Source organism: Melozone crissalis, unplaced genomic scaffold (genome assembly GCF_028551555.1).
Source record: "Melozone crissalis strain CALT ecotype California unplaced genomic scaffold, PUWL_Pcris_2 ptg000016l_1, whole genome shotgun sequence".
Lineage (NCBI taxonomy): Eukaryota > Metazoa > Chordata > Aves > Passeriformes > Passerellidae > Melozone > Melozone crissalis.
This window is the reverse complement of record NW_026535794.1, coordinates 52648782-52672675: the sequence shown is the minus strand read 5'-3', so window position 1 is coordinate 52672675 and position 23894 is coordinate 52648782. Positions and strand designations below refer to the sequence as shown.

Genomic DNA, 23894 nt, shown 5'->3' with positions numbered 1-23894 from the left:
AGTAGCAGTGATTTTGCTCTTAAGTACAGATATGCACTGAGGACGCAGCTCTATTAATCTATGAAGCAGCTGTATTTATTATAATAAAAAAACCTATTCTTGCTTATCAGACCTATGTTTGACAAGGCACTGTTATTGCATATGCTGAGAGATCACCTTTGCTATGTATAAGAAGATAATGCCTTTGGGTGCTGAGAACCTGTAACTGCAGGTGTCTACTGAAAATTAGGCCAAGAAGACATAAATGACCCTAAGACCAAGGCTGGAATGCAGATGTTCCCTACAAGCAAAGACCTTACCTGTCTTACTGCTTCTCAAGCACTTGAGTCAATGCTATGGAAGGATGTGGCCTTTTGTTGCAGCATCTCTCTGGAGAGAGACTGAAACACTTTGGGACTCAGAAATAGTTGCTTAAGTGTGACTCCTGAGTGCAGAGTTGGACTCTCTGTTTCTATTTCCATGTTCTGTGGGCTCCTGTAGCAAAACAGATTCCTTGGGACAACCTCTCCATTGTGTGGTGGCCTTCCCCATGTCTGCAGCCAATAGTCTGTGTCCTTCCTTAGAAAGCAGTGCAGGCAGTGGGTTTGCTTTGAAGTCTGCTTCTTATGGGAAGATGGCAATGCACTTATGAAATGTCTGAAATGAATAAAAGTTTCAGTAAACTTGGTAGAAAAAGAGCTCTTTCTCAATTACATGGTGCACCTTCAGTTATCTTCTCCATTTTCTGTCTGTCAGGTCTGTGTCTTGTGGCAGTGTACCTCAGTGACATCACTCCTCATAGATAGCACAGCCATGACTCAGAGCTTCATCAGAATTGTTTCTGATAGTCACTTTGTGGTGATTGCCTGCTTTTTCTTCTTGTTTCAAGCCTTATTTGGTTTTTCTCTGTTCCTGAGTTGCAAGCAGATTAGATTATTTTATTTTAAAACTTCCTATGTCCTAGAACAAGTAAATGTGTGTGCACACTTCAGATGTCTGCTGTCATCTTTTCTGTAGGAGCAGACCTGAACCTTCTGACTTCAGGGCTCAGCATTGAATCTGCCTGGAGATGACCCAGCCTCAGCAGTTCATCCCTTCCTTGCATCCCTTATGAAGAATCCTTCTGGTCTTTTGCCTGTACCACTATTAGGGCCACATCTGGCACTTCCTTTGCTTCATCTAATGCTTCTACCAACCCCCAAAATGTTTCCTTTGTGTTCTTAGCTTTGCTCTACTGCTGTATTTTCATTTACACCATTCCCTGACTCCCTTCAGTTTTCTTGCCCCCCACTCCAAAACTGCCAGTGCTTCTTGTGTTTCAGTGAGTCCCAGTTTGTATCATAGAATTTACAGATATGTGCAGCAATCATTTAACCTTTGACTGGTATGCAACTTTTTTTTGAAATTCATGTCAGGCCTGTCTTCAGAACAAGATGATGTTATAGATGATGCAGTTCACTGTATTTGGTTGTTGATGAGGAGCTGTGGTTTTATTTCACCCACTCATCCTCTGTCTCTGTGTCTACAGTATGTTTCTGCCACTACATGTGGATTGACAATTTATGGTTTCTTCACTCTTCCAAAATACATTACTAATCAAACATCTTAAATGCTAAATCAGGTTTTGGCCCATATGATGCAAAACATCTAGAGAAAAAACCTAAGAATACTACAGCTTCCATTCCAAGATGTGGTGGTGGTAGGGAATGCAGCTCTTTGCTGCAGCAGCTCTACTAGGAAGGGAATTGTTCAGCTGTGTAGATGCAGGTATAATTGGAGAAGAGCTATTGGACCATATCATTGAGCAGCTATTATCCACAGAACACATGCAAGTAAAGAGTTGGTTTGTAAGGTTTAGGTCCTACCATATTCCTTTATGAGAAACTATGCTTTGCTTGTCCTTACAGGAAGGAAGTTCAGTGCCATGATTTAAGCGTGAACCCAGAGAAAAACCATGTCCCTGTGACCTGACACAGTGTGTAACTTTGATCTGTGACACAGCACTTCCTTGGTGTGCCAGCAGTTCAACATGTTGGACATGCACATACAGTCCTTTTATTCCACTGAATTATGAATGAAAATATGTACCTTCTAAATAATAAATCCCATTGCACTCAGATTTGAAAGAGAGACTGTATTCTTGGTGAAGTTGCAGATTAGCAAAGCAACTAATTGTGTCTTCTCCTGTGTCATAGGTTAACTTTTGATCAATGAAATGAACATTGCCCTAGGGAAATGCAGTTCTTCGGATCATCTCTGATCTGTGAAAGAGGGAAATTGACTTTAGAAAAGGCTTCTGGAGATGGGTTCAGTCCAGTTCTGATTGTTAGTAAGGGTCATTCTGCTTCAACTGGCATTAGGCACACTGGTCCTTCCTTGTAAAGCAAAGCCAGAGTATGGGTTCAATTTAAAGAAAATGCATGCCATTCAATAAATATATGTGCATGTGCTTAATTATGGTTTTTTTAATGAACCAGGGTCTTAATTCTGCTGTGATTTGCCATCAGGCAGTGAGAGTTAGTACATCAAAGACTGATTATACTTAAGCTTGCATGTTACTCCATTAATAAGCTGATTTTGTTGTTGACTTTTGCAGGCTAATAAATATGGCTTTTGTAAGTAAGTTAATTGTCTTGTAATTGAGATGAATATTGTCAGGAGTTGTGTTGTTTTTCCACAGTGCATAGAATCAAGGACAAGAGATCAGCAGAGCTTGTGCTGTAGCCTGATGGCAGTATCAGCAAATGGAATATTCACTCTTCCAGTCCTTTTTGGTGCTGCTGTCAAGTGGTGGGGAGTACAGACAGCAGGTTGGCATCATCCTTGATTCCAGCCTTGATTCCATGCTCCTACATATGGGTACATGTGTCCACTCTCACAGGCACACAGAATAAAGCACCTGCTTGGTTTTATGTGTAAAAAGTGACAAGGTTACCAGTGTCAGATCTCAGAGGGTTGTGAGGGTTGTGGCACCTGTTTCCTTTCACAGATCCACCCAGCAAATGCAGTGGTCAGCCTGGGATGAGCTGGCTGAGCTCACTGGCTGTTACAGTAAGAGAGCTCACTGACTGCCAGGAATTGGAGCCACCAGGAGAGACTCCTCCATCCTTTGCATCGTTGTTTTCAACCATTTGAAAGTTCAGTCACCTGAAACTTCTCTTGATGGCCTGTTTGTTTGTCGGTCAGTGGTTTCAGGAGCTTCATAAATATTCAGCAGTGTAGCCTTTCTGCCTTCCAGCTGGTGCTTTAGCCTTCCTTTGCAGGAATAAAAGCTAAGCCTTTGAGACTTTAAAAATGGTGCTGACTCGTAACCTGGATAACTTAAAGATAAAAAACAGATTGAGGTACTGCATTCCTCTACAGATGCTCCTTTCATTTTGGTGGTTTGAATGCCCATAATTATATATTTAAAAATAGCTATTTCCCGTATTTTTGGCTCTGGAGAAAACAGGTGCAAAATAAGCAAGGCAAGGGTGGGCATGGGGGGAGGTGTGTGTGCAGTCTCTGTGATCTCTCTAAGTTTTATTACAGGTGAAGCTCTTGGGGCTCTGGGAAGTGGTGCCTCCACTCCCCATCCTGTGTGTGGTCAGATGTAGGTGTCTGGGCTGACAGAGCCAGTGTGTAGAGATAGAGATAAGGACTGCTCACATTCCTAAAATCCTTCTTTTTTTTTTTTGCCCTAATGGACTCAAGAAGGGTTTCTAGGTTTATGGGCTCAGTTTCTTCTCTGCTTTTCTGGCCCAACAAAATCCTTGCTGTGCATCATCAGCCAAGGGGGCAAGTACCCATCACCGTGGATTAAGTGCTCCAACCAAAGCATGTTGAAGAGCAAGTGGGTGCCATGAGCACTGGTGTAACAGAAGCTCCCAGCCCATTTTGTAAGGAACCTGACTCTGTCCTTGACTTCAACATATGTCTTGAAAGCTCCTGTTGTGTTGAACCACTGTGGAAACATGGAGGAATACTTAATTTCTTGGTCCCAAGAGGACTGAAGTTAATGCTGACTTGCTAAGTCTTGTTGGTAGTTATGTGAGGTTTGGTAGTTCGGGTATAAGCAGTTGTCAGGGTCTTGGGAAGCTTTAAAGAAGGAAAATTGCAGATGGGTCACTTTCATGTTCAGTGGCAGCAAAGTGGGTGTTTTCTCTTTTGGCATGAGCAGCTTCCTTGGCCTGAGTCTCAAACTGGGTGCCTGAGTGTCTTAATGAACTTTGCCATGATGATCATGTCAGATCCTCCGGCTTGCCTCAATAAATCCTACTTATTTGTCATCAGAAGAGCATGTAACTGTTTTCACTTGCAAAACAACTGATTATGTATCCATAGAGCATTCTCCTCTGGCCCCAGTTAGAGGCTGAAGCCTATGTGACAATGTATTTTCTGAGTGAAGCCTTGTTAATTGAGCATGTAAATGTGTAATTGTCTGTACAATTATTCAGTTGACGTGGTTTTAGTTTGCATACAAATATGGGAGCACAGTCATGCAGTTGAGCAAACTGTCCAAGATCAGATGCTTAAATAAATATGTGCATTCTGCGCACAGATGTGAACACCCTAAAAAAGATCAATCCAGTTGTGGTCACCTACTCTTTTCTATTTGTGTGTGGATATGGTAATCTTATTGCTATATGCTTATTTTCATTCAAGTCTGTAACATACCACAGATTCTCTGTTAACTTGGTCCTCTTCCCTACTAAGTTTCACTGGTGTGGGAATAGGAGTTACCATTGGAATTGTTCAGAGGTTGCCCTTAATGTATGTGCCTGCTTTTCGTGCAGTGGTACCTCATGCCCACAATGACTGGGGATGTAATACCTTTGAAAATGTTCTGTGCATACAAAATATTAATTTGAAGTGTGGGAGTTTTTTAGAGGAAAGGCTGCTTTAATAATGGAACTGCTGGCAGTTGAAGTCCAGTGCAACTTCTGAGCAGAAAAAAGGGCATAAAATTTGCAAATAATGGTACAATTGGAATTTTCTCTGCACTCAGTGGTTTCTCTGCTTGGAAGGTGCTGATTTCAAAGAAAGAGTGATCTGGCAGTTTCATTCTTGTCTGTTCCTGTCAGTAAAACTCCAAACATCTGTTGGGGGTCTGCAGTATTCATTTAATGTTAAAGAAAATGCAGCGATGCTGCATTTCTTTATAACTTGTCCTTTTTTATATAGAATTGAACACCGTATTTGGTCTTTTAGAGGTGGTTTGAGGTTAAGTATGTAGGAAGTTAGTTTCACTAACATGGGAGAAGTTCCTGAATAGGGATAGAGCTGTGCTGTGCATATGATTGACAGCTTTATCCAGCCAAGGGTAGTCTGTTCTTAAAATAATGCTTTGGTTGGGGGTGTGAGTGGTGTCAGGTTTGGGGATGCCATTTCAATCTGACAGCCACTCAACATCCCTGTGTCTTTGTTTCTCCCCAGATGTCGCTCCTATGAGGATTGCTGTGGCTCAAGATGCTGTGTAAGAGCTCTCTCTATCCAGCGACTATGGTATTTTTGGTAGGTGCAGGGCATTTGGAATGTTGTGTTTGTCCTCATCTTGTTGGTCAGACTTAAATCAGGATATCGCCAGCCCTGGTATTTTAAACTACAGTAGGGGTATGTAGGAAGGTATGTGTGCACATAGAAATGCATGGATTTTGTTTCTTTCTTACAAAATTCTCCTGATGTAGTAAGAAAACACTGAAAAAGGAGGTTAGTCATGTCAGGCTGACCTTTCCTGCTTCTGCATCCTGCAGCTTTATACAAGCAGCGGTTCCACTTTTATCCAGAATTGCTGAATTCTTTATGCCTGTCCCAGCTACTACCAAACAGCAACATTCTTCCTGGGTTTTTTGGGCACTCGGTTTTAAAAATGGATCCTGTAAGCAGGAATGCGCTTTTAGGCAGGATTTAATATATTCCTGCCAGCTGAATTGAGGCTTCAATTAAAAAGGAAGAGAGGTGCATTTATGGCTATGAGGATTTCACTGGAGATGACAGCAAAGGAAAAGAAGGCAGAAAGACTGAGCTTGTGCAACCAGCAGCAGTAATCTGGATAAAGCTTAAAGTAATCACTGTTATATGCATAATGAAAAAATAAGGTAAATTCCTTTTGGAGTGGAATTTAAGAAAGCACCTGAATAAAACCTTCTCATTACAGTTGAGAGAAAGGAAAGGCTCCCTAGAAAACCTTTTTTCAGGCATTTAATGTGGAATTTGAAGATTGATTTTTAAAAAAGCCTTCAAAACTGAAACAAATAAACAGTGAGAAACAGAAGGCTGATGTATACTATAATACAGAGATTTCCCAAAGCTGACTGTGGGATTTCAGTGTACAATCCTTACTGATATAAGTGAAGAGCTCTCTATCTCAATCCCTGGGTGACGTCGTAAATCTCTGTTTTTCTGCTCAGAAAAAAATCCTTTGCAGGAACACTGCCAAAGGGGAATGTATAAATATTGGCTCAGGGAAAAAGAACCTCCTTCTGCTCTCGTTTCTAATGTAGAAACAAGAACAGAGTTTGAGCCTTTGCATGAAGTAACTCTTGCTGCCATTCTGTGCCACAGTCTTTCTCTCAGCCACCTGGGAATTTTCCAGAGATGAGCGTGGTGTGTAGGCTTGCCTCTGGCCAACTTCCTTGCCTTCCAAAAAAGCACAGTTGTCATTGTCTTCCAGTAAAAGGCCATGAAACAAGATGGCAATTACAGACAGAAGAACCATTCCAATTTACAAGAGCTTTTATGAGTCACTGGAGTGTCTGGTAACTGATCAAGGAAAACACAGTGAAAGCTGCTGTCTAAAGACAAAAATCTGTGTGCCCTTGCTGCATGTTCCTGTCTCTGCCACACCAGGGCAGGAAATGATGAGGACAGTTTAATTAGGTTGGAAAGGATGCTGAGAGAAGGAGAATTGTGGCTAAATAATGTCTTTTTTCATGGAGAATGTAATATCCCATGTAGGAAGCACAAAGCAAAATCTGTCGCCTTCACTACTGAATGCTTCAGTCTTCTGGCTTGAGCTTAAGTGCCAGCTACTGTATTTCCCATGGGAGTTGAAATTAAAATGTTGAGTTAATTTAAGAATATCTAAGATTCTTCTTTAAATGGCAAATGCAGAACAGTATTCCTCTCTGTATTCCACGAACATCCTGAGCAGCCTAGATGCTGTGAGCCTGGGGCCTGCATCCAAGAGGCGCAGTTTGAAACTGTACAGACCTGGAATTTCAGTTTAGCATCCCAGTGGCCAAGGTCATGTGTGAACCTGAACTTTTGAGAATTTCATGTGTTTTACTTTTGGGTTACATGCCAGAGAACACTGACAGCAGTACTAATCACTGAAGATGTCCATAATATATCCATAAGTGCTCCATGAGTGCTATCCCAAATGACAGACCTGCTCTCAAGAGACAACCTGCTTAAGAAATCCTGTTAAAAGTTGTAGGCTGATGTATTCTCAGTGGAAAATCTGGATTTAAATGCTGCCTAAATGTACAGGTTTTGATTTCCTCCTTCTTTTTGCCTAGGTTCCTTTTGATGATGGGAGTTTTGTTCTGTTGTGGAGCTGGTTTCTTTATCCGAAGGCGGATGTACCCTCCTCCATTAGTAGAAGAACCTACTTTTAATGTGTCTTACACCAGACAACCAGTCAACACTGCATCAGGTCAGACACTGCTCATAACAAGTTTCTTACTTTGGCCGAGGCACTAAAAATGGGGGGGTTTTGGGCTTTTGTTTCACTGGTTTTTGGACACTGTGTGATTTGTACAAGGGATTGCTCTGCACTCAAGCATGCATCCATCTCCTGAGTGAGTGATGTCCTCAGCCCTTCCAACAGCATAATTCAGCTGCAGTGTACAGAAGGGGTTTTGAAACACATGGGATGAGAGAACTTTCAGCTCTCTTTCAGTTCCTAATACCTTTGCAGGTGTGTGTCCATGCATGGATGGAGGCTAGCAAGCTCTCCCTTTGCAGTGTAGACAAAATGATAGGTGTCCAAATTCAACAGTCACAGGAATAAAGAGTTTTAAATACAATTGACAATATCGGGCAGAGCTGAAGGAAGCTTAGCATTTTCTTCCACAATCTGGCCATCTTGCAGGTTTTTTTTTTATTTACCTTCAGTGTTCTGTGCTGGAGTCTTTCTGTGCCAAAGTGGTCTTTTTCCCCTTGTTGGTCTGATTGCTGTCTCTCGAGTAAGTAAATACTGTGAGCATCAGGAAGACCTACCTAGTGAGGGCTCCTCTGCCAAAATTTCTTTCTAAGTTTGTAATTTCTTCCTTTCTGGTAGCTAGTTCTGATTGGGAACACTCCTAGGCCTAAATGGTTAAAAAGATGTTACAGACACAAACTGACACTTCTTTGTTTAAATTCTAAGTGTTTTTTAGGGCTCCCATTCCGCATCTGTTTTTCTCCTTAGCTGAACAGAGAGTATTTTGCAACTGGGGGGGAGCCAATCCAACTAGACTAATATTTTTAAGCCTGAAAAATAGCCTGAAGTTTATGTGAACAGGGAATGTCTTTGGCTGAACTGATAAACCCCAGATTTAAATTTAGAGCACAGTTTTACTCTTTCATGGGACTTCATGGAACATTAATTGTGGGCAAATATAAAATAAGCACAAGCTCTTTGATGACATGATTATGGTACCTGGTTCCAGACTGTTACTACTGTTACTTTAAAGCTTTGGGCTCTGAGCTAACCCCACATTTATTTTATTTTTTATTTTTAGTTTTTTCCACTGTTCTAGAAATATTTAACAGCAAAAGCAATGAGAATTAGTAGTCAAGCAAGTTCCCATTTTCCAGTAATTACTCTTCTGGGTTTGGTACCAGTAGCCAATTCACTGTTGAGGTGGAGCCCTCAAAATGTGGCTCATTGCCTGTGTCCTTCCTTCCCTGCAGAGATAGCAGCAGCATCTTCTGCCATTCCAGAGAGCATCTGCTGGGAGTGCTCTTCTGGGAGCCTGACTGGGAGAGTGGAAGGGGAAGATCTCTTAGAAGCTGTATCATTATAGGAAACGCAGACTAGCACCAAAAGAAGAAAATCTGTTGCTCAGCCATGACTTTTTTCCCAGTCCATCTTTATTTAAACAGACAGAGAGAAAGGAAAAAAAAAAAAAAAGCTAACTTAGATCTTGATATATTCTGTGACTTCAGTTGCATTAAGTCATATTCCACCACCCACTGTGATATCTGAGGAGGGTTACACACCAGCTTTGTTATTATGGAAGCAATCTCTGTTACTCCTTATGTGTCATAGCCAAGGAATTTTGTGTGTGGCCATATATTTCCTTTCCTTGTCCCTGCAGGCTCCAACATCATTTCCTAAATTGAATCTATGCAAAGCAATCTTGTCCCATTGTGCTTGCCAGCAGTGACTGACTGCAGCTTGGCTCTTTGCTTTATACAAAGGTTCACCTCTAAACTGTGGGAGGGAAATTATCTCTATGAGCTTCACTCTGGTTTATCAGCAGATCCAGGACACCACAAAATAATCTCTGAAGTCCTTTTGTAGAACTTGACACCTGAGTCAGGGCCACAGTAGAGACTCCTTTGTCCATCTGGGATCCCACACCTCTCCTCTCTGCAGACAAAAAGCTTTTCTGTCACAGCAGCTGAACAGGGCTCACTGTTTTCCCTTTGAAATGCCAGTTGCTTGGGGGGCAGTGGTGCCCTTTGCTTCACTAAGTGATTTCCATTGGATCAAAACTGAAACTTTTTGGTAGTATCTGAAGAGGTGAATGCAGTCCTGCCAGCCTGGTTTTTTTTTTTTTTTTCTGGAAGGGAGAAAGACTCCTTGCCTTTGCTCTGATGAACACTTTGGAAAACCTTGTCCCAGTATGCAGAGCACAGGCCCTGGGGGAGCACAGGCTGATGCCTGTGCTGTTGCTGATACCTTTTCTCTCCTTTCCTTTCTTTCAGGGTCGCAACAACCTGGAGTGCCGTATTACACAGACCCAGGCGGACCTGGGATGAATCCCATGGCTATGGCTTTCCACGTCCAGCCCAACTCCCCACAAGGAAACCCGGTTTACCCACCCCCACCTTCCTATTGCAACACACCACCTCCCCCATACGAGCAGGTGGTGAAATCCTCCACATGAGGACTCTGGCTCTCTGACCTGACTGTGTGAGAAGAAGGTGCAATTGCAAAATGACCAAGATGGAGGGCGCCTGCCCTTTTGAACACTTGCTAATTCTCCAAGTCCTCTCTCCTTCCCTTCCCTGCACCTTTCCTCATTAAAGTTACTTGCAAAAGGGTGATTTTTAAATTTTTTTTCTTTTTTTTTTTTTAGTAGAAGTGGATTTTTTCTTTTTCTTCAAAATGAGAGAAGTTGTCTTTGTAATGCTTTTAATGGAAACCTATATTTAAAACCTGTATGTCTTTCTCTTTATTTATTGTTTGTTTCAATCAAGGTTTTAATTGCGTCGTGGCAGGTTACTGATAGCAGTTCTTGTGACCCCAGAGTGATGTGCAGCCTCCTAAGACCCCACAGCAGAAATGTCCTCAGCTAAGGGAAATGACAGACAAAGAAGATAAAGGTAGAAGCAGCAGGGCAATGATTTTACCAGAAATTGTGACTACCATCTTTTCCTTTTACTATTTTCTTTTACAGTTCAGTTCTGATGGATAACAGAAAGATGCTCTGATAAAAATCACTGTGACTAGAGTACCAGTATTGGTTGAGTTGTGGCAAGGGCTCTGCCAAGTGCCCTAGAAAAGAGGGAGTTGTTACTTTAAATGATGCATCCAGAATTAAGGACTGGGACTTGAGTGTTTCTTGCCCATCATGTGAACTTCACCCATGTGTTTGGGGATCTTGGCTCCCCTTGTTTTGCCAGCACTGAGATTGTATGAAACTGGTAATGACCTACATGTTGGCACGAGAGGAAGGTGTTACAACCTCAGAACTACTTTCACCTCTTGACAGAACAGTGAGAAACACTGAAATGCATAAGTTTTCTTCCTTCAATTAGAAAATATTTACAGTAAGAAGGAATGGAAGCATAGGTACCAGTTTACTCCCTTTGGCATTGATGGGAATTTAGTCCCTGAGAAATAGTTTCTTCCATTACAGTGTAACTGCTGCCACAAAGAGTACCAAGTAAAGCTGTCATCTTAGGTGACAGATCTGTAAATCTGCTCTCCTCTCTAGGTCAGAAAAGTAATACCTTTTTGGGACAGGCTCTTAATAGCATTCTTTGACCTGGTGCACAGATGGTTTGGCTTTCAATATCCCTTAGCTCTTCATGTATTTTGTTGTGAGTGCCCATGGCCAATCCTCTGAGTGACCACAAATGAACATCTTCGAATAAACACAGAGCCCCTTTGCCTGTGAGGGCTCTCACACCCATCCATGTCTAGCAAAAATTTGAAGTTGCTCTGAAACATGACTTCTGCTCATGGGACCTCCTCCCTTTGTGCATAGTGTCATGTCAAAAGAAGATGCCATTGCCTCCTGCTGCTGAAGGACCTGCAAAAATAACAGAGCTGAGGGTTAAGAGTCCCATGTGGTCTTTTGAGTACCAGGTGAATGCTCCTGTGTGACACCAGCCAGGGCACAGGGGTTTCACTGTGGTGGTTTGGAGTCATCTGAAGACCTGTGTTGCACAGGGAGCCAAAGCTTTATTGTGCTCTTGTTCTGTGCCAGTGGCTTTTGAACTTGTTTCTAGGTGTCAAGCTGGATTTGCAACACATCCCTTTTTCTGTGAATATGAGTGTCTAACAGAAAAACTTGTAAGGGCCACTGTTTCTTTCTGCTGGTGGAATGAGTAGCCATCTGGAGCAGAGCTAGCACTGGAGTTCATTCCTGCATACCTGACTTGGGTGAAATTGTAACCAAGGCTTTTCCTTACTGTGCATCATAATAAGGAAACAAAGGAAAGTACTTCTGTGCGTGCAGTCTTAGCTTGAGGGACGCTTCAGGTAACAAAAAAGTACATTTTATGGATGAATACGAGGACACAAGGTCCATCTGCACATCACTTGAAGTGTGAAAGCTGTGTATGTCACTGCGTATGGTTGTGTTTACAGAACATATTTTTTTAAAAGCAATTCCAACCTTTTTCTGTCAATAGGAATTACAGACCTCATTTTAATAGATAGGTGTTGTTAAGTCCTTTTATATTATAAAATGTATCTGTGACAGCTGGCTTTGTCCTGGACACACTGAACAGAAGCCTTTGTACAGTGAAATTCAACTTCAGGTGAAGTTTTCCTCAAGTCTGGCTCGTTTATTTCCTAGTGTTGATGGATGACACTACCTCGTACAACACAGGGAATTCTCTGCTAGCCAACTTGCTTGGTCTTTTCTGGAAAACACAGCTCCTGCATGGTCATCCATAGGCGTTAATTGCAGGTTGTTTACATGCCTTTCCTCCAGTTGCCTCGCCAGGTCCAACAGGATTTTACTTGGCACTGGCCATGCCCTAGGAGCTGCCAGCTGCTGCAGCTTTGCTATTGTGAACTTCCCCATGGGGTTTTGGTGCTTTATCTGCTGGGATTCTCTGGTTGCAGCCACTGCATCCTCTCTCAAACACTAGAGAGGTTTTGGTGCCTCCCAGAGGCAGGGTGGTGTTGTGACTGCAAAATAAGGTTGGTTGTCATGGCCGGGAGCCCTGGGGATCTGTGGGGCACTCCCCTGCCCTTTCCCAGAGGCACTGGGCCAGTGTGCAGCTGACTCCCAGCCAGTCTTTGAGATCTACCTCAGGCAGGTGATTTTTGTGTCTTGTGCCTGTCTGTCTCCTGGTTCTTGCCACTGCAAGTTTGATCCAGGGGGGTTAAACCCCTTGACAGGCTTGGCCAGAAGGGAGGTGCTTTAGTGGAGCCACTGAACCTGCTGTTCACCAAGGTGGGGAGCCAGGAGCATGAACAATGTAACCCCTCGAGTCCTTTCTTTGGCTCTGCATCCCCATAATGTGTCTGGTGTACCTCTGAGGAACCATGCAGGGGAGGACACCATTGTGGTCTCTGCCCCTGTGACCTGGCAGCAGGAAGAATGAGAGGGGGGTCAGTGCCCTTCAGAAATCTCCAGCTATGCTGCTTCATGGGAAGAGTCACCACCAGGGACTCTTGGTTCACCTTGCCTGTAGCTCTGGTGGGGCCTGTGTTCCATCACTTTGGGAAGTGATAATGTAGTGACGACTTCTTATGGTTTGTGGGTGTTTTTTGGGTTTATTTTTTCCTGTGGAATTTTTATGACAGTTTACACTGCTGTAACAACAAACAGCTGGACCTATATTTTCCAAAAAGGTATTCAGACCATGTGAAGAAGCAAAGGAGGTTTTCTTTCTTCTCTGCTTTAAAAAACCCAACTCCAAAACCTCAGATAGGTTAGCTCCATGTACATATATCCAAAATATCACTTTTTGGCACACAGGTTAGCCAAGAAGCCATAACATTTTTTCAGATAGTGAAGCCTGTCTTCTTTTTCTGATCTGACATTGCTAATTGAGTAGGTGGAACAGGATGCCTTTGTGGGCCCTGTGGCTGTGGAACCCTCCCCTTTGATGTCACCAGGAGCTGAGCTGCCTTACAGTCTGTACTATTTGGCAGGGAAATGACTACAGAGACACCACACAGGGCAGGATCCAGCATGAGACAGCTTTTACAAAGTAACTGCTAGATAATAAGGCAATTAAAGATGAGAGGTGCAACTGGCAGCCACTGTTCCAAGCTGCCATGTGCTGCAAGGTGAACGTGGCAGCAGAGAAGGCAGAGGGAACAGTGACAAATAGAGCAGCCCTGCCTTCCAGCATCAATCTGTTATTTTAGCTCTATGCAGTGAGAGGAGTCACAAGGATAGATGTCTCTTACCTGTCCCACTTTGCTTCTCTCCTGCTGCCTAACCCTATCTTACCTAATAGCTACAAGCTGAATTTACCACAATCCACTTGTAGATGTCAAGGAGAAGAAAGCAGTGGTTTAAAGTCAGGTCCCTGTGCACAAATCACACTGGCCCTGACTATGAATCAACATGAAACCAATGGAAACATATGGGAAAAAGGGAAGTTTCAGTAGGAAAGGCTGCTGCATCAAACGCCCTGCTGGGCAGGGCTCAGGCAGCACAGTGGTGACTCTGCCCTAGCTGTGAGGTGACACACAGCACATGCACTGCCTCCCATGCATCTCATGTGCTGTTTAGCTGTTAAGAGATCTGCTCTGCTAGAGAAGCCCCAATGCCATTATAACCTACACCTGAATTTGTACAGATTGTCTGCAGACCAAACTGATCCTCTCCATCCAAAAAAAGCAGCAGTTTCTCTTGGTGGCCAAGATAGCTATGAGTGACACAAAGGGCAGTGTGAAACAGAAATACTGCCCTTGGCCTGCAGCATAATTGATGTTTCCTTCTGATGTTTCCTTCTGTTAAAGCCTAGCTAGAGAAACATTTCAAACTTCCTCAAAGGTGGGAAACAGCTTTTACTCAGCTGGACAGGGAGATTTCATATATGTGTTTTAAAAACCAGTTCATTCTGAGTCTGGCTTTAGCAGCAAACTCTTCAACAGGATCTGTGTGGCCACAAAAGAAAGCAGAGCTTTGCACTAAGCAAAGCACTAAAGCACTAAAAATCATCTGGGAGCAGCAGCAGGAAAGGCACCTGCAGTGCTAGGAAAATGGGAAGGTTACAAAACCAGCAATCTCTTTTTGGCGTGTGTTTCATCCTGCAGGACTACAAGATAGGGAAGCAGCTCAGCAGTCAGATCAGTGGGACAGCTAGCACCACAGTGCTGGAGGGAAGGAAGGAGAACCACAATGAAGAAAAAAAGACTCACACAAATTACCACCACATAGCTTAATCTTTACTAATAAAGCCAAAGAACAAAACATCAGCATTTTTTCCTCTTTTTCTGCCCAAAGAGCATTTCCATTTTTAACACTACTGCTTTTTGCAACAGATGAACTATTACACACAAACAAAGCAAACCAGGGAATATTAAGACATTTTCTACATTTGTAGTTTGATGTCATTTCTGAAGACAATGCCTTGGTGAAATGCCCTTTTTCACCTTCACACTGTGTCTTTCCTTAAGGGGCCACCTAGATACCTCAATGCTGTGACAAACAGGAAGGAGGAGCCACGGGGAAAGTCACGTCAGGAAGATGAGGCAGGTGCACTGTCAAGACACTTCCCAGCTCAATACATTTCCAGTCTTACTCAGTTCTGAGAGGGCTCTGCAGAGGAAGATGGTGCCAGGCCCCACCATGGCAGAAGGCTGGCTGTGGTACCAAAGAGCAGGTAGCTGACTTGCTCATTAGCTTGACAGGTACACTTCAGCATCCTGGGGATCTGCTCAGCATTCAGCTGTTCTTACTGTGGATATATCTGTGCATTTTAAAAACTACCCGGTTTTAATTCCCTTTAGGCCCCAGCCAGCCAAACTTACCTCCCACAGGAGCCATTCCAAGCACAGTAGCCAAGACCAATATGCAGATAATCACTGAATGAAAAACCTGCCAGCTGACCCCCTAGTTAAACAGTCCACACAACAGAGGCCTGGGATTTGCCAGGGTGGCCAGTGTTGGCAGGCAGTTCCTGTAAATGTGGTGAGCCCGTCCCCTGTTCACACACCCAACATGCTCTGCACCCACAGTGGAGGGGAAGGAACAAAGAGGTGGGTGAGGAACAAAGGGGTGATGTGAAACAGGATCAGAGCTGCCATCCACCTCTGTTAGTATTTCTCTGAGACTTCCCGGGCAAGTTTCCTTCCTGGCTTTTCTATGGGCAGGATCAGGGATCCACAGGCTGAAGAAAGACACAGTTAGCTCTTGGCATTCTTGGCATGGAGGAATCTCTTATCGAGATGTCTCTGTTGGTACATTGTGCATTGCCTGCATGATCTTCCAGCTCTTCCTGTTCCTCACTGATTCTCCACATTAATAACTCCCTCTGTTCCTCACTTTACTGCTCTGCTCCTGTTTGCTTCAGCCCAGCTGCTTGCCATGCAGCATTCCCCACTCCCACTGCCTTTCAGCATTTTCCCCAGTCTCTGGCTATAGAGATGCAGCTGGGTTTGTTGCTCCCATCTCACCTTCTGCCTTTGCCAGAGGGGTGGAGAAGTCTCTTCTGCTGCTCCCATGTTTTAATCCTCCCTGACAAACCAGCAGAGAAGCTGCTACACTGTGATGGTAAGCTGTTTGTGCACTTACATTGCTGCTGCTGTCCAGCAGAACTGAATGGAGAAATTATTAACATTGCAAGGGATGTGGCAACGGGCACTGGAATGTGCTCTAGGAAGTCACCTGCCAGGTGACAAATCAAGTCTGATTTATGCAGGAGCAATAGTGCATCTCCAAGCCCAACCACAGACACTGGCACTCAGCAGGTGGCCCACAGGTCACACATATCCTGATGTGTGCCCAAAAGGTCAAACTGTGCCATCTGTCACACTTACACCTGACAGAAGATACCAATTAAAATCAGCACCTGGACTGAGACAGCACAGGAGACCTGGGGGAGGATGACCACAGAGCCTGAGTGACTGGGAGTGCACTACACTTCAGGTACTACCTGACACATAAGCCTGCTCTGAGAGCACTCAAAGTATGTCCCACTTCTCCCAAACCAATGGCCTGATACTCAGGAGCACCTGGAGGCAGGTCTAGTACTTCACAACCCCACCACACTACAAGGGGAAGCAAAGCACTAGCAGCAGTTAAGACTATGGGAAAAGAGCTTTTACTGTGTGGATTTGAAGATGAATTATACTTCAATTACAGCCACTAGCAATGGCTTCATATTGCTCAATAATCTCTGCAGCTTCCAAAAGCAGCTGGTACTTATCACTCCTGTACTACTGCATGGGAGGGGAGGGCCAGAACAAATCACCACTTTGGTTCCAAAGTAACAACCATCCTGAGCTACCTGCATGGGAGGCTTGCCCTGGCAGCCTCCCTTGCTCATGTGTATATGAGATGCTGCAGGAGAGGTTTATTCCAAATCGAGGTCTAGGAAAGGAGAAGCAGTTCTGCTGTTCAGGCTCTGCTGTTGGTGGCAGAGGGAGGTCAGTCCGAGTGACTCCACCTGCAGCTTAAGCTCAAGGCATGGGATGGGCTTTGCAGCGGTGGGAAGGAGCATCTCCACCCTGCTATAAGCACCTAACACACTAACCAGCTGCAGCTATCACAGGGAACAACAGAAGCAGCCTCCCACAACAGCAGCAAAAGACAAATCAGATCCCTTCCAACCTGCTAACTTTCTGAAAACAAAAACGGCCTCACGCCTCTTCAACAAAACAGGCTGATCTCCACCAGCTTAGCTTGTAAGGACTGTGGAGAAAAAGGCAGAAAAAAATGAACACAGAAACATTTTCACCTCTCTGTAGAGCTGCCAGCACACCAGTGAAGCTGGGCACCGTCCTGCAGCGAGCTCTCCCTGCGGTAAGCACGCTGCAGAAAGCAACACTGCTCTTGTGAGTCATGCACGGAGGTACAGGACAGAGATTCACACGGAGACCAGCTTGTGGCTAACAACAAAGGACTCGGATCAACACACAACACCAATAAACGTGCAGAGCATGGCAAAGACCTGAAGAGACAAATACAACAGAAAAGAGAAAGTTCAAAACTTGACTTCTCTGGTCCTACATCTGAAGGTGTCACTTTAACAGAATTTAGGTGTGGCTTCTCCTGTTCATGCTCTAAAGACTTCATGGTCCTTTGGGGCAGAAGGGGTGAGAAAAGGGCTTTATCCATCTGTCGGTTCAGCGTCAAGTTCGTTCACTATCAGAGGCACGAAACAGTCTCATCTCTTTTGGCATCAGTTTCCTTTCAAAATGATGGTTTTAGCTGTCCTGTTCCACTTTGTTTTCTCTCCTTTGAGGTCTAAGTTCAAACGCTGGAAACTGGGAAGTCTCCGGTACTGAAATGTCTGAGAGGAAGTGAATAGCTCCAGCCATGCCTAAAACATAATGAGAAGGAGATCATTGTGCACATTAAAATAGCACAGCTGACAGCAAAGGCAACAGCACCTATCTGAACACCTCCCTCACTAGCATCTTTTTTAAAAGAGGTGAACTTAGGCCCTACAGAAAGGCAAGTTCATCTGTACTTTGCCCAAAAACCAGATTTTCTTTGGAAATATCAAAGGCAAGAACCAAGATGTCTCTCCTAACATGACTTCAACTGAACAACCTCAATGCTATTTCAAATTAAGAAAAAGTTAATCCAAGCTTGGACTGTCCTTCATAATTTGAGCAGCTCTTGCTTCTCATTTCATTGGTTAAAAGAAAAAGGCAGAACTTTATTGCACTTGTGAAGTACAGATTCATTTCCTCACTATCCATTAAGAGGCCATCCAGACCCCAAAGTGCATCACCCAGCAGAACTCAGAGAGTGACAGACAGGAGAGGCACAACAAGGAAATCGTGCAAATACAAGTTCGGTTTCATGCTAAAATCCTATTTTATAAACAGCTATGCATACATATAAAGGAACCTTTCTGAATTACAGTATCTGATTGAAACAAAACACTTAGGACAATTCCATAAGATGCACATGCAACTTCTGTTCGAAGCACACATGTTCAGGCAGAATTGGACAACTGCAAGCATGATTTTGGCTTCAAAAAGAAACAAACCCCCAATTTAAGAAGTTTTTCCATCTCAAATAGGAGACTTCTGTATTTTTCTTTTAAAAATCTAGACAATTAAAAACCAAAATATAAGCCCTATGTCAGCATTCAAGCACAAAACATCCATCTCTTTGCACTGTTTCACTTTCTCAACAAATTTCAAAGTTTTTATACAACAGATTGTATGCATGCTCTTTTCCCTCCCTACAAGAGCTCTCAGGAATAGGAATACTTATGCTTTTCTCCTTTAAGCATTAAGACAATAACTCTGAATTTAGTAGGGCTGCATATAAACTCCTGCTCTATTGTGTTCATTCACACCCTGGATTGTTAATTTGCAAATACCCCTGCTCGGCTGCTGTAATTTCAAGTATCTGCGGCAGGTGGCACACGAGGCTCGTTATTCACGGAGCAGCCACGGTGCTACCTTAAATCCCACTTGGATCTGTCATTCCTTGCTACTGATTCTGGAACATGAGGATGATACAAGGAATAGAAAATAAGCTATATTTAAAAAAATACAAAGCTCTAGGAAAGTATCTGGTAACATCTTGGAACTTAAGACAAGCCCCTAAGAACTCTGCACTGCTTTCCTGTTCAAGTGATTTGGGTTCATATTAAAACTACCTTTTCCTTGGTTGAATATGGCAGCAGAGAATGCCTGACAGCTAGCAGCTAGCTGGAGACCCCCTACCCACAGCTGCTCCTCTGCCCAGTCCCTCTGAAAAACCACCTGTGACAAAACTGCTGCCTGAACTTCTGTTTGCTTTAAGCCAAGCTGCATCAGCACAGCAGAATTTTATTCTGGAGTAATACTGCCACTGGTTTTACATTCAAGCTGCTGAAATGAAAGCAGGAGTGAGAGCTGTGACAGTGAATGATTCTTCTTTGTCCTTTTCTACCCCCTGCCTTCTTTTAGGCAGAGATGATGGCATGGGGGGGTTTAATAGTGGAGGAACCCACCAAAGACTTCCCAACTCCTACACATGTGCCAAAATTGCAAGGATGCCCCTCTTTCCTGTAGTACAAGACCATCTGCAACACCAGCACTTTACCTTCAAAGAGGGAATAAGGTCGGTCAGGAATACGACATCCATGTGCACCATACTCTAAACACCATTCAGCAAACTGGGGAACACATTAAAAATATATTTTTACTCAAGACTGTTAAATGCTAGCATGAGTATCTGAATATCATTAATAGGTACAGAATGTGAAGCAGTGTAAGCAGACACACAATACATAAATCACTGAGATCAATTTGTCCTCCTTCAACCATGACAAGGCCTGCAATCAGGTTTTAAAATATGTATTTGCATAGAGTGAGTTTCAGTTTCATAACAATGTAATGGTGGGTTAGACATCTGCTTTTTGTAAATCAACCCTGCTACATGCCAAGGAAAAATGCTGTAAGAACAGATAAACTCAGTCAAAATTTTACTAATATTGTACCAGTCTCTTATCTCTCTTGTTGCTTAATTTATCCACAAACTGAGGACTTATAGCTGTTAATTGCATTTTGGTTTTCTTTCATTTCTGTGCACCAATTTAGAGTATTCAATCTTCAGCTGTCATTAATTAGTTTCATTTATTTGCTCTTCCCAAGCCTTATGAAAAATCTTTATAAATAAAGTTAGACAATTATGGTCATCAATGTTTTGTTGCAGGAGATGGATTACCATTAAAAAGAGTTAACAGTTAAGTGTCTTTCTCACATTTGATCAGCACTGCTGCTGTAGCTACATTAGACACACATGGCTTATGAACCACACCTGGATCAATTCAGTAACAAGCAGCTACTTCTCCTTTATAGCTCCCCAGAGCATCAGGGGGCACAAGCTCCCCTGGCATTTCTGTGCTTGGACACAAACCACTGTTTGTTTGAAATACATGCACAGACTCCTGCAAAGCAAAGGACTGAGAGGTCTCTCCCTGCTCCCTCTGCAGTTTGGCTACCTGCTGGCAAACACATCAGCCTAACTAGAGGGTGTCCCTGCCCTAGAGCTGGGGCTTTATGGGGTCTAAGCATGACTCCAGAGCCATCAGTCTGTTCATTAGAAGGAAAGGGGTGGTATCTCCTTTCTCCCTCACCTCCCCACTCTGCTCTGTTTAAATATTTAGTGGAGGATGATGATCTTCTCTTGATAGAGGTATGTGCATATGTGTGTGTCTTCAGGAAACACAAGGAAAAACCACAAACACTGTGATTCACACTGTTATTAAGAACTGATTAAACATTTCTGTTCACCCTCTGGGTATAGATCTCCAAACTATGGTTGAATTCTCCCATGTAATCCTGTCTTAAATGTGAGGACCAAACATGTTTATGGCATATTTCTAAGATACAATCAACTCTTGCAACATCCACATCTCATTGCACACTAGCCTTGATTATTACTTCCAGCCTGGGAACTGCAACAGATGTTTTAAAAATGCACCTTAGGCTACTGAAACACAACCATCATTTGCAAGTTCATAGCTTCAGCACAACTGTGATTCAGTAAGCCACAGGATCTTTGTTTAACTGGTGAGGGGAGAAGAAACAATATCTTAGGAAGACATCTGACATTATTTGTCAGACAGACTGGCATGCTTGCCACCAACAGTGGCAGTCACAATGCTGAACAGCACAGGGCTCAATGCTCTGTTGCCTGCAGCCCAGGATGCCACAGCCCCTGTCTCCTCTTACACACAGACCAGCTACGAGTGCCTCAGCTCCTGACAACTTGAGAGAAAAGCTGTGAGGATAAAATGTGAAGGACAAAACAGGGGTCTTCTCTGTTCAAGTTCTTGTGGCTCATTTGTGAAACAGCTTCATGGCTTTTCAAAGCAGGTATTCCAGGCAAGACTCCTTCCCCTGGGCTTGATGTTTTTGGTGTGAAGAAGCACTCCTGGGAGGGCAGCCATCTCATTCTCTCAGTTACATGCCTCTAGGTACCAACAAAACAACATGTTTGCTTCCCTGCACACTCTGGCTCAGAAAGAAAAGATTTCAAGAATGCCAGACAAGCAAATTCCTCTGCCTGTTTCCCCTTACACTGCCTGTTGTCTCCCCACTCTCCCACTTAGCATCCCCAAGGGGATGCTGGAGATGCTGAGAGGCAGAGTGGCTGCAAATCCACTGCCTGACTAAGGTGGGCAGCTCCAGCAAACAGTCTTTGGCCACAGCATCACAACCTCCTTCTTAAAGGAATTTCAGTTATGTATCAGAGTCTCTGCCTTTCCTGGCTTTGAGACAGGTATGTTAGCTTTTCTCTAGACAGGTGTGGACAAACACCTGGGCTCTCTTGGGCCAGAAATGCAGCAGCACCAGGAGCTGCCCAGAGCTGCACAGGTGTGCTAGCACGGAGGATGATAGGGAGAGCTGACAGCCATGCTGCCAGCAATGCCTGCAGGGTGCTGTGGCTCACACACCAGCAGCGGGTGACTCCATGTGTAACAAAGTCACACATTTGCTGTGGGAGCACTAGGGCTTTATTTCAATCTCTAGGATGCAGGTATGTCTACAGGTGTCCTCACAGCATGATGCTTTGGTAAATGTGAGACAAGCAGCAGATTTTTACAGCTCTGCTGAGAGAGGACAGGCTGACTGCAGAGATGAATACAGTAACTTTACATATGGCCAATATTCACTAAAAAACACCTAGGAAGCAACTCATCAAATTTCATTTGCAATACTGTGTAAAAGGCTTCAGCTAAAAAGCTGTGTACACAATATAAAACCTCATGTCAGTGAACTAAACTGGGAAAAAAAAAACCAACAAACCAAACCAAGGTCTTGCAAGGTAAGAAAACAGGCAGAGAAAGCCTTCTCCTTCAGTAAGTGCTAGCACAGTCAGGAGCTGAGAGCAGAACTTGGACAATTCCAATGGAAAAGTTCTGAGTGTGTCTTTCTCTGCAATTTGTATTAAAAAAAACTCTAAGTGAGCAATTCAATAACTGCAATTCAGAGCTCTAAAAGCCCCAAACAGGCACTAGTTTGAAAACAAATAATTACAAAACACAAATACAAACAGCTTGAGGACCTGAGGAGGACAGTGAAACTCTCAGTGGAATAATTAGCACCACATAACATCAGTCTGTTATTGTTCAGGCAGGCTAATTTTCAGGCTCTTATTTTCTTCTGAATACATTTAGTCCCTCCCCTCTTACAAATAATTTGTCTGTTTCACTCTGCTTATCAAGACAGTGCCTGCCCGACAGACACAGTTGAAGCTGTCCAGCCAAAGTGAGTGAAGTGGAGCAGGGATGGGCCCTGTTACCCCACCCAGTGTCCCAGCCAGCCCCAAGGCACATCAGCCCAGCCCCAGCCCAGTCTGTACAGGCTGTACTGGGATGTGGAAGGGAGCAGTGATTCTGCTGGCATGCTGCAGAGCTCACCTTGCAAGCTCGGTAGAGGTACTTTCTGTCCTGAGTTAGGTTATAGAGAGACAAGAAGGAGTAGCCATTGCCAGCAGTACCATGGCAGATCCCATACCCTTTTCTCAATAAACCTCTCTGCCAGATGACATCACTGCAATCCATAGCATCTTTCAGGTATTTATCCTCTTTAAAAGTCTGTGGAATAAAAACAGAGAATAAACACACATCAATTGAAGTATTAATGAAAACAAAAGGAAGCTGCTCCTGACAGATGTTTTGCTGTTTGTGTAGAGTTTTTCCATATAAATTTTATTTTTAATAATCTATTCTTCATAGACTTCTCTTTCTTTCCTTAGTAGGTTGTTTCTCCTTTTCCTGCAGGGTAAAAGAAAAAGCTTTTCTGGTTTTTGCTTTCAAAATCAGGACCCCCAAAGAAAAAACTCAAGTTCAAGGCCTTTGGTTCTAAAACCTACAATCTATTTGAACATTATGTGGTCCTTTTTTCTTCATTTTCTATTCCCAAACCACAATTTGAAAATACAGAAATGTGATGCTGCCTCCAAGAAACGTAAAACAGAATAATGGATATCAAATCTGGTCCTAAATTGCTGGTCTGGTCTTCATGACTAATTCTTCCTGGTTGCTCACTGTCTGCCTTCAATTCCACGTCAAAAATGCACAAGAATATCTCTTTGCATAGCACAGGACTCTTTTCTCTGCCACAAATACAAGCAGGAACCCCACATTTCCTTTATGAGTACTTGTACTAGTATATTTGTAGAGTATATATGCAGAAGCAGTAGTCAGTTTGAGCAAAGGAACACTTTTGCAAAGTTTACTGCAACTGATATACATTTTAAACATAGAGGGCTCATACAGAAAGAAGCAAACAAAAGCAAGTAATTTAGCTGATTAACACCAGAATTCCACCTTCATAAAGCCACTTTGCTGCTCACCTTTGCCTAAGTCACTTTACAGATCAACAAACAAACAAAACCCCAAAC

General features: G+C 43.4%; 2 protein-coding genes across 2 annotated transcripts in view; one reads left to right on the top strand and one right to left on the bottom strand.

The window, feature by feature from the left end:
* VOPP1 (VOPP1 WW domain binding protein) overlaps positions 1-10335 on the top strand; it is a 62325-nt gene extending 51990 nt beyond the window's left edge. The window contains exons 3-5 of the mRNA XM_054274259.1: positions 5395-5472; positions 7479-7615; positions 9877-10335. Coding sequence (XP_054130234.1) covers positions 5395-5472; positions 7479-7615; positions 9877-10058 — 397 coding nt within the window. The 3' untranslated portion in view covers positions 10059-10335. The remainder of the gene's footprint in view (positions 1-5394; positions 5473-7478; positions 7616-9876) is intronic.
* Positions 10336-15893: 5558 nt separating this feature from the next.
* Positions 15894-23894, bottom strand: part of LANCL2 (LanC like glutathione S-transferase 2) — a 32103-nt gene continuing 24102 nt past the window's right edge. The window contains exons 7-9 of the mRNA XM_054273542.1: positions 22909-23085; positions 19584-19656; positions 15894-17856 (exon numbers count right to left, since the gene is read on the bottom strand). Of these exons, the coding sequence (XP_054129517.1) occupies positions 17741-17856; positions 19584-19656; positions 22909-23085 (366 nt within the window). The 3' untranslated portion in view covers positions 15894-17740. The remainder of the gene's footprint in view (positions 17857-19583; positions 19657-22908; positions 23086-23894) is intronic.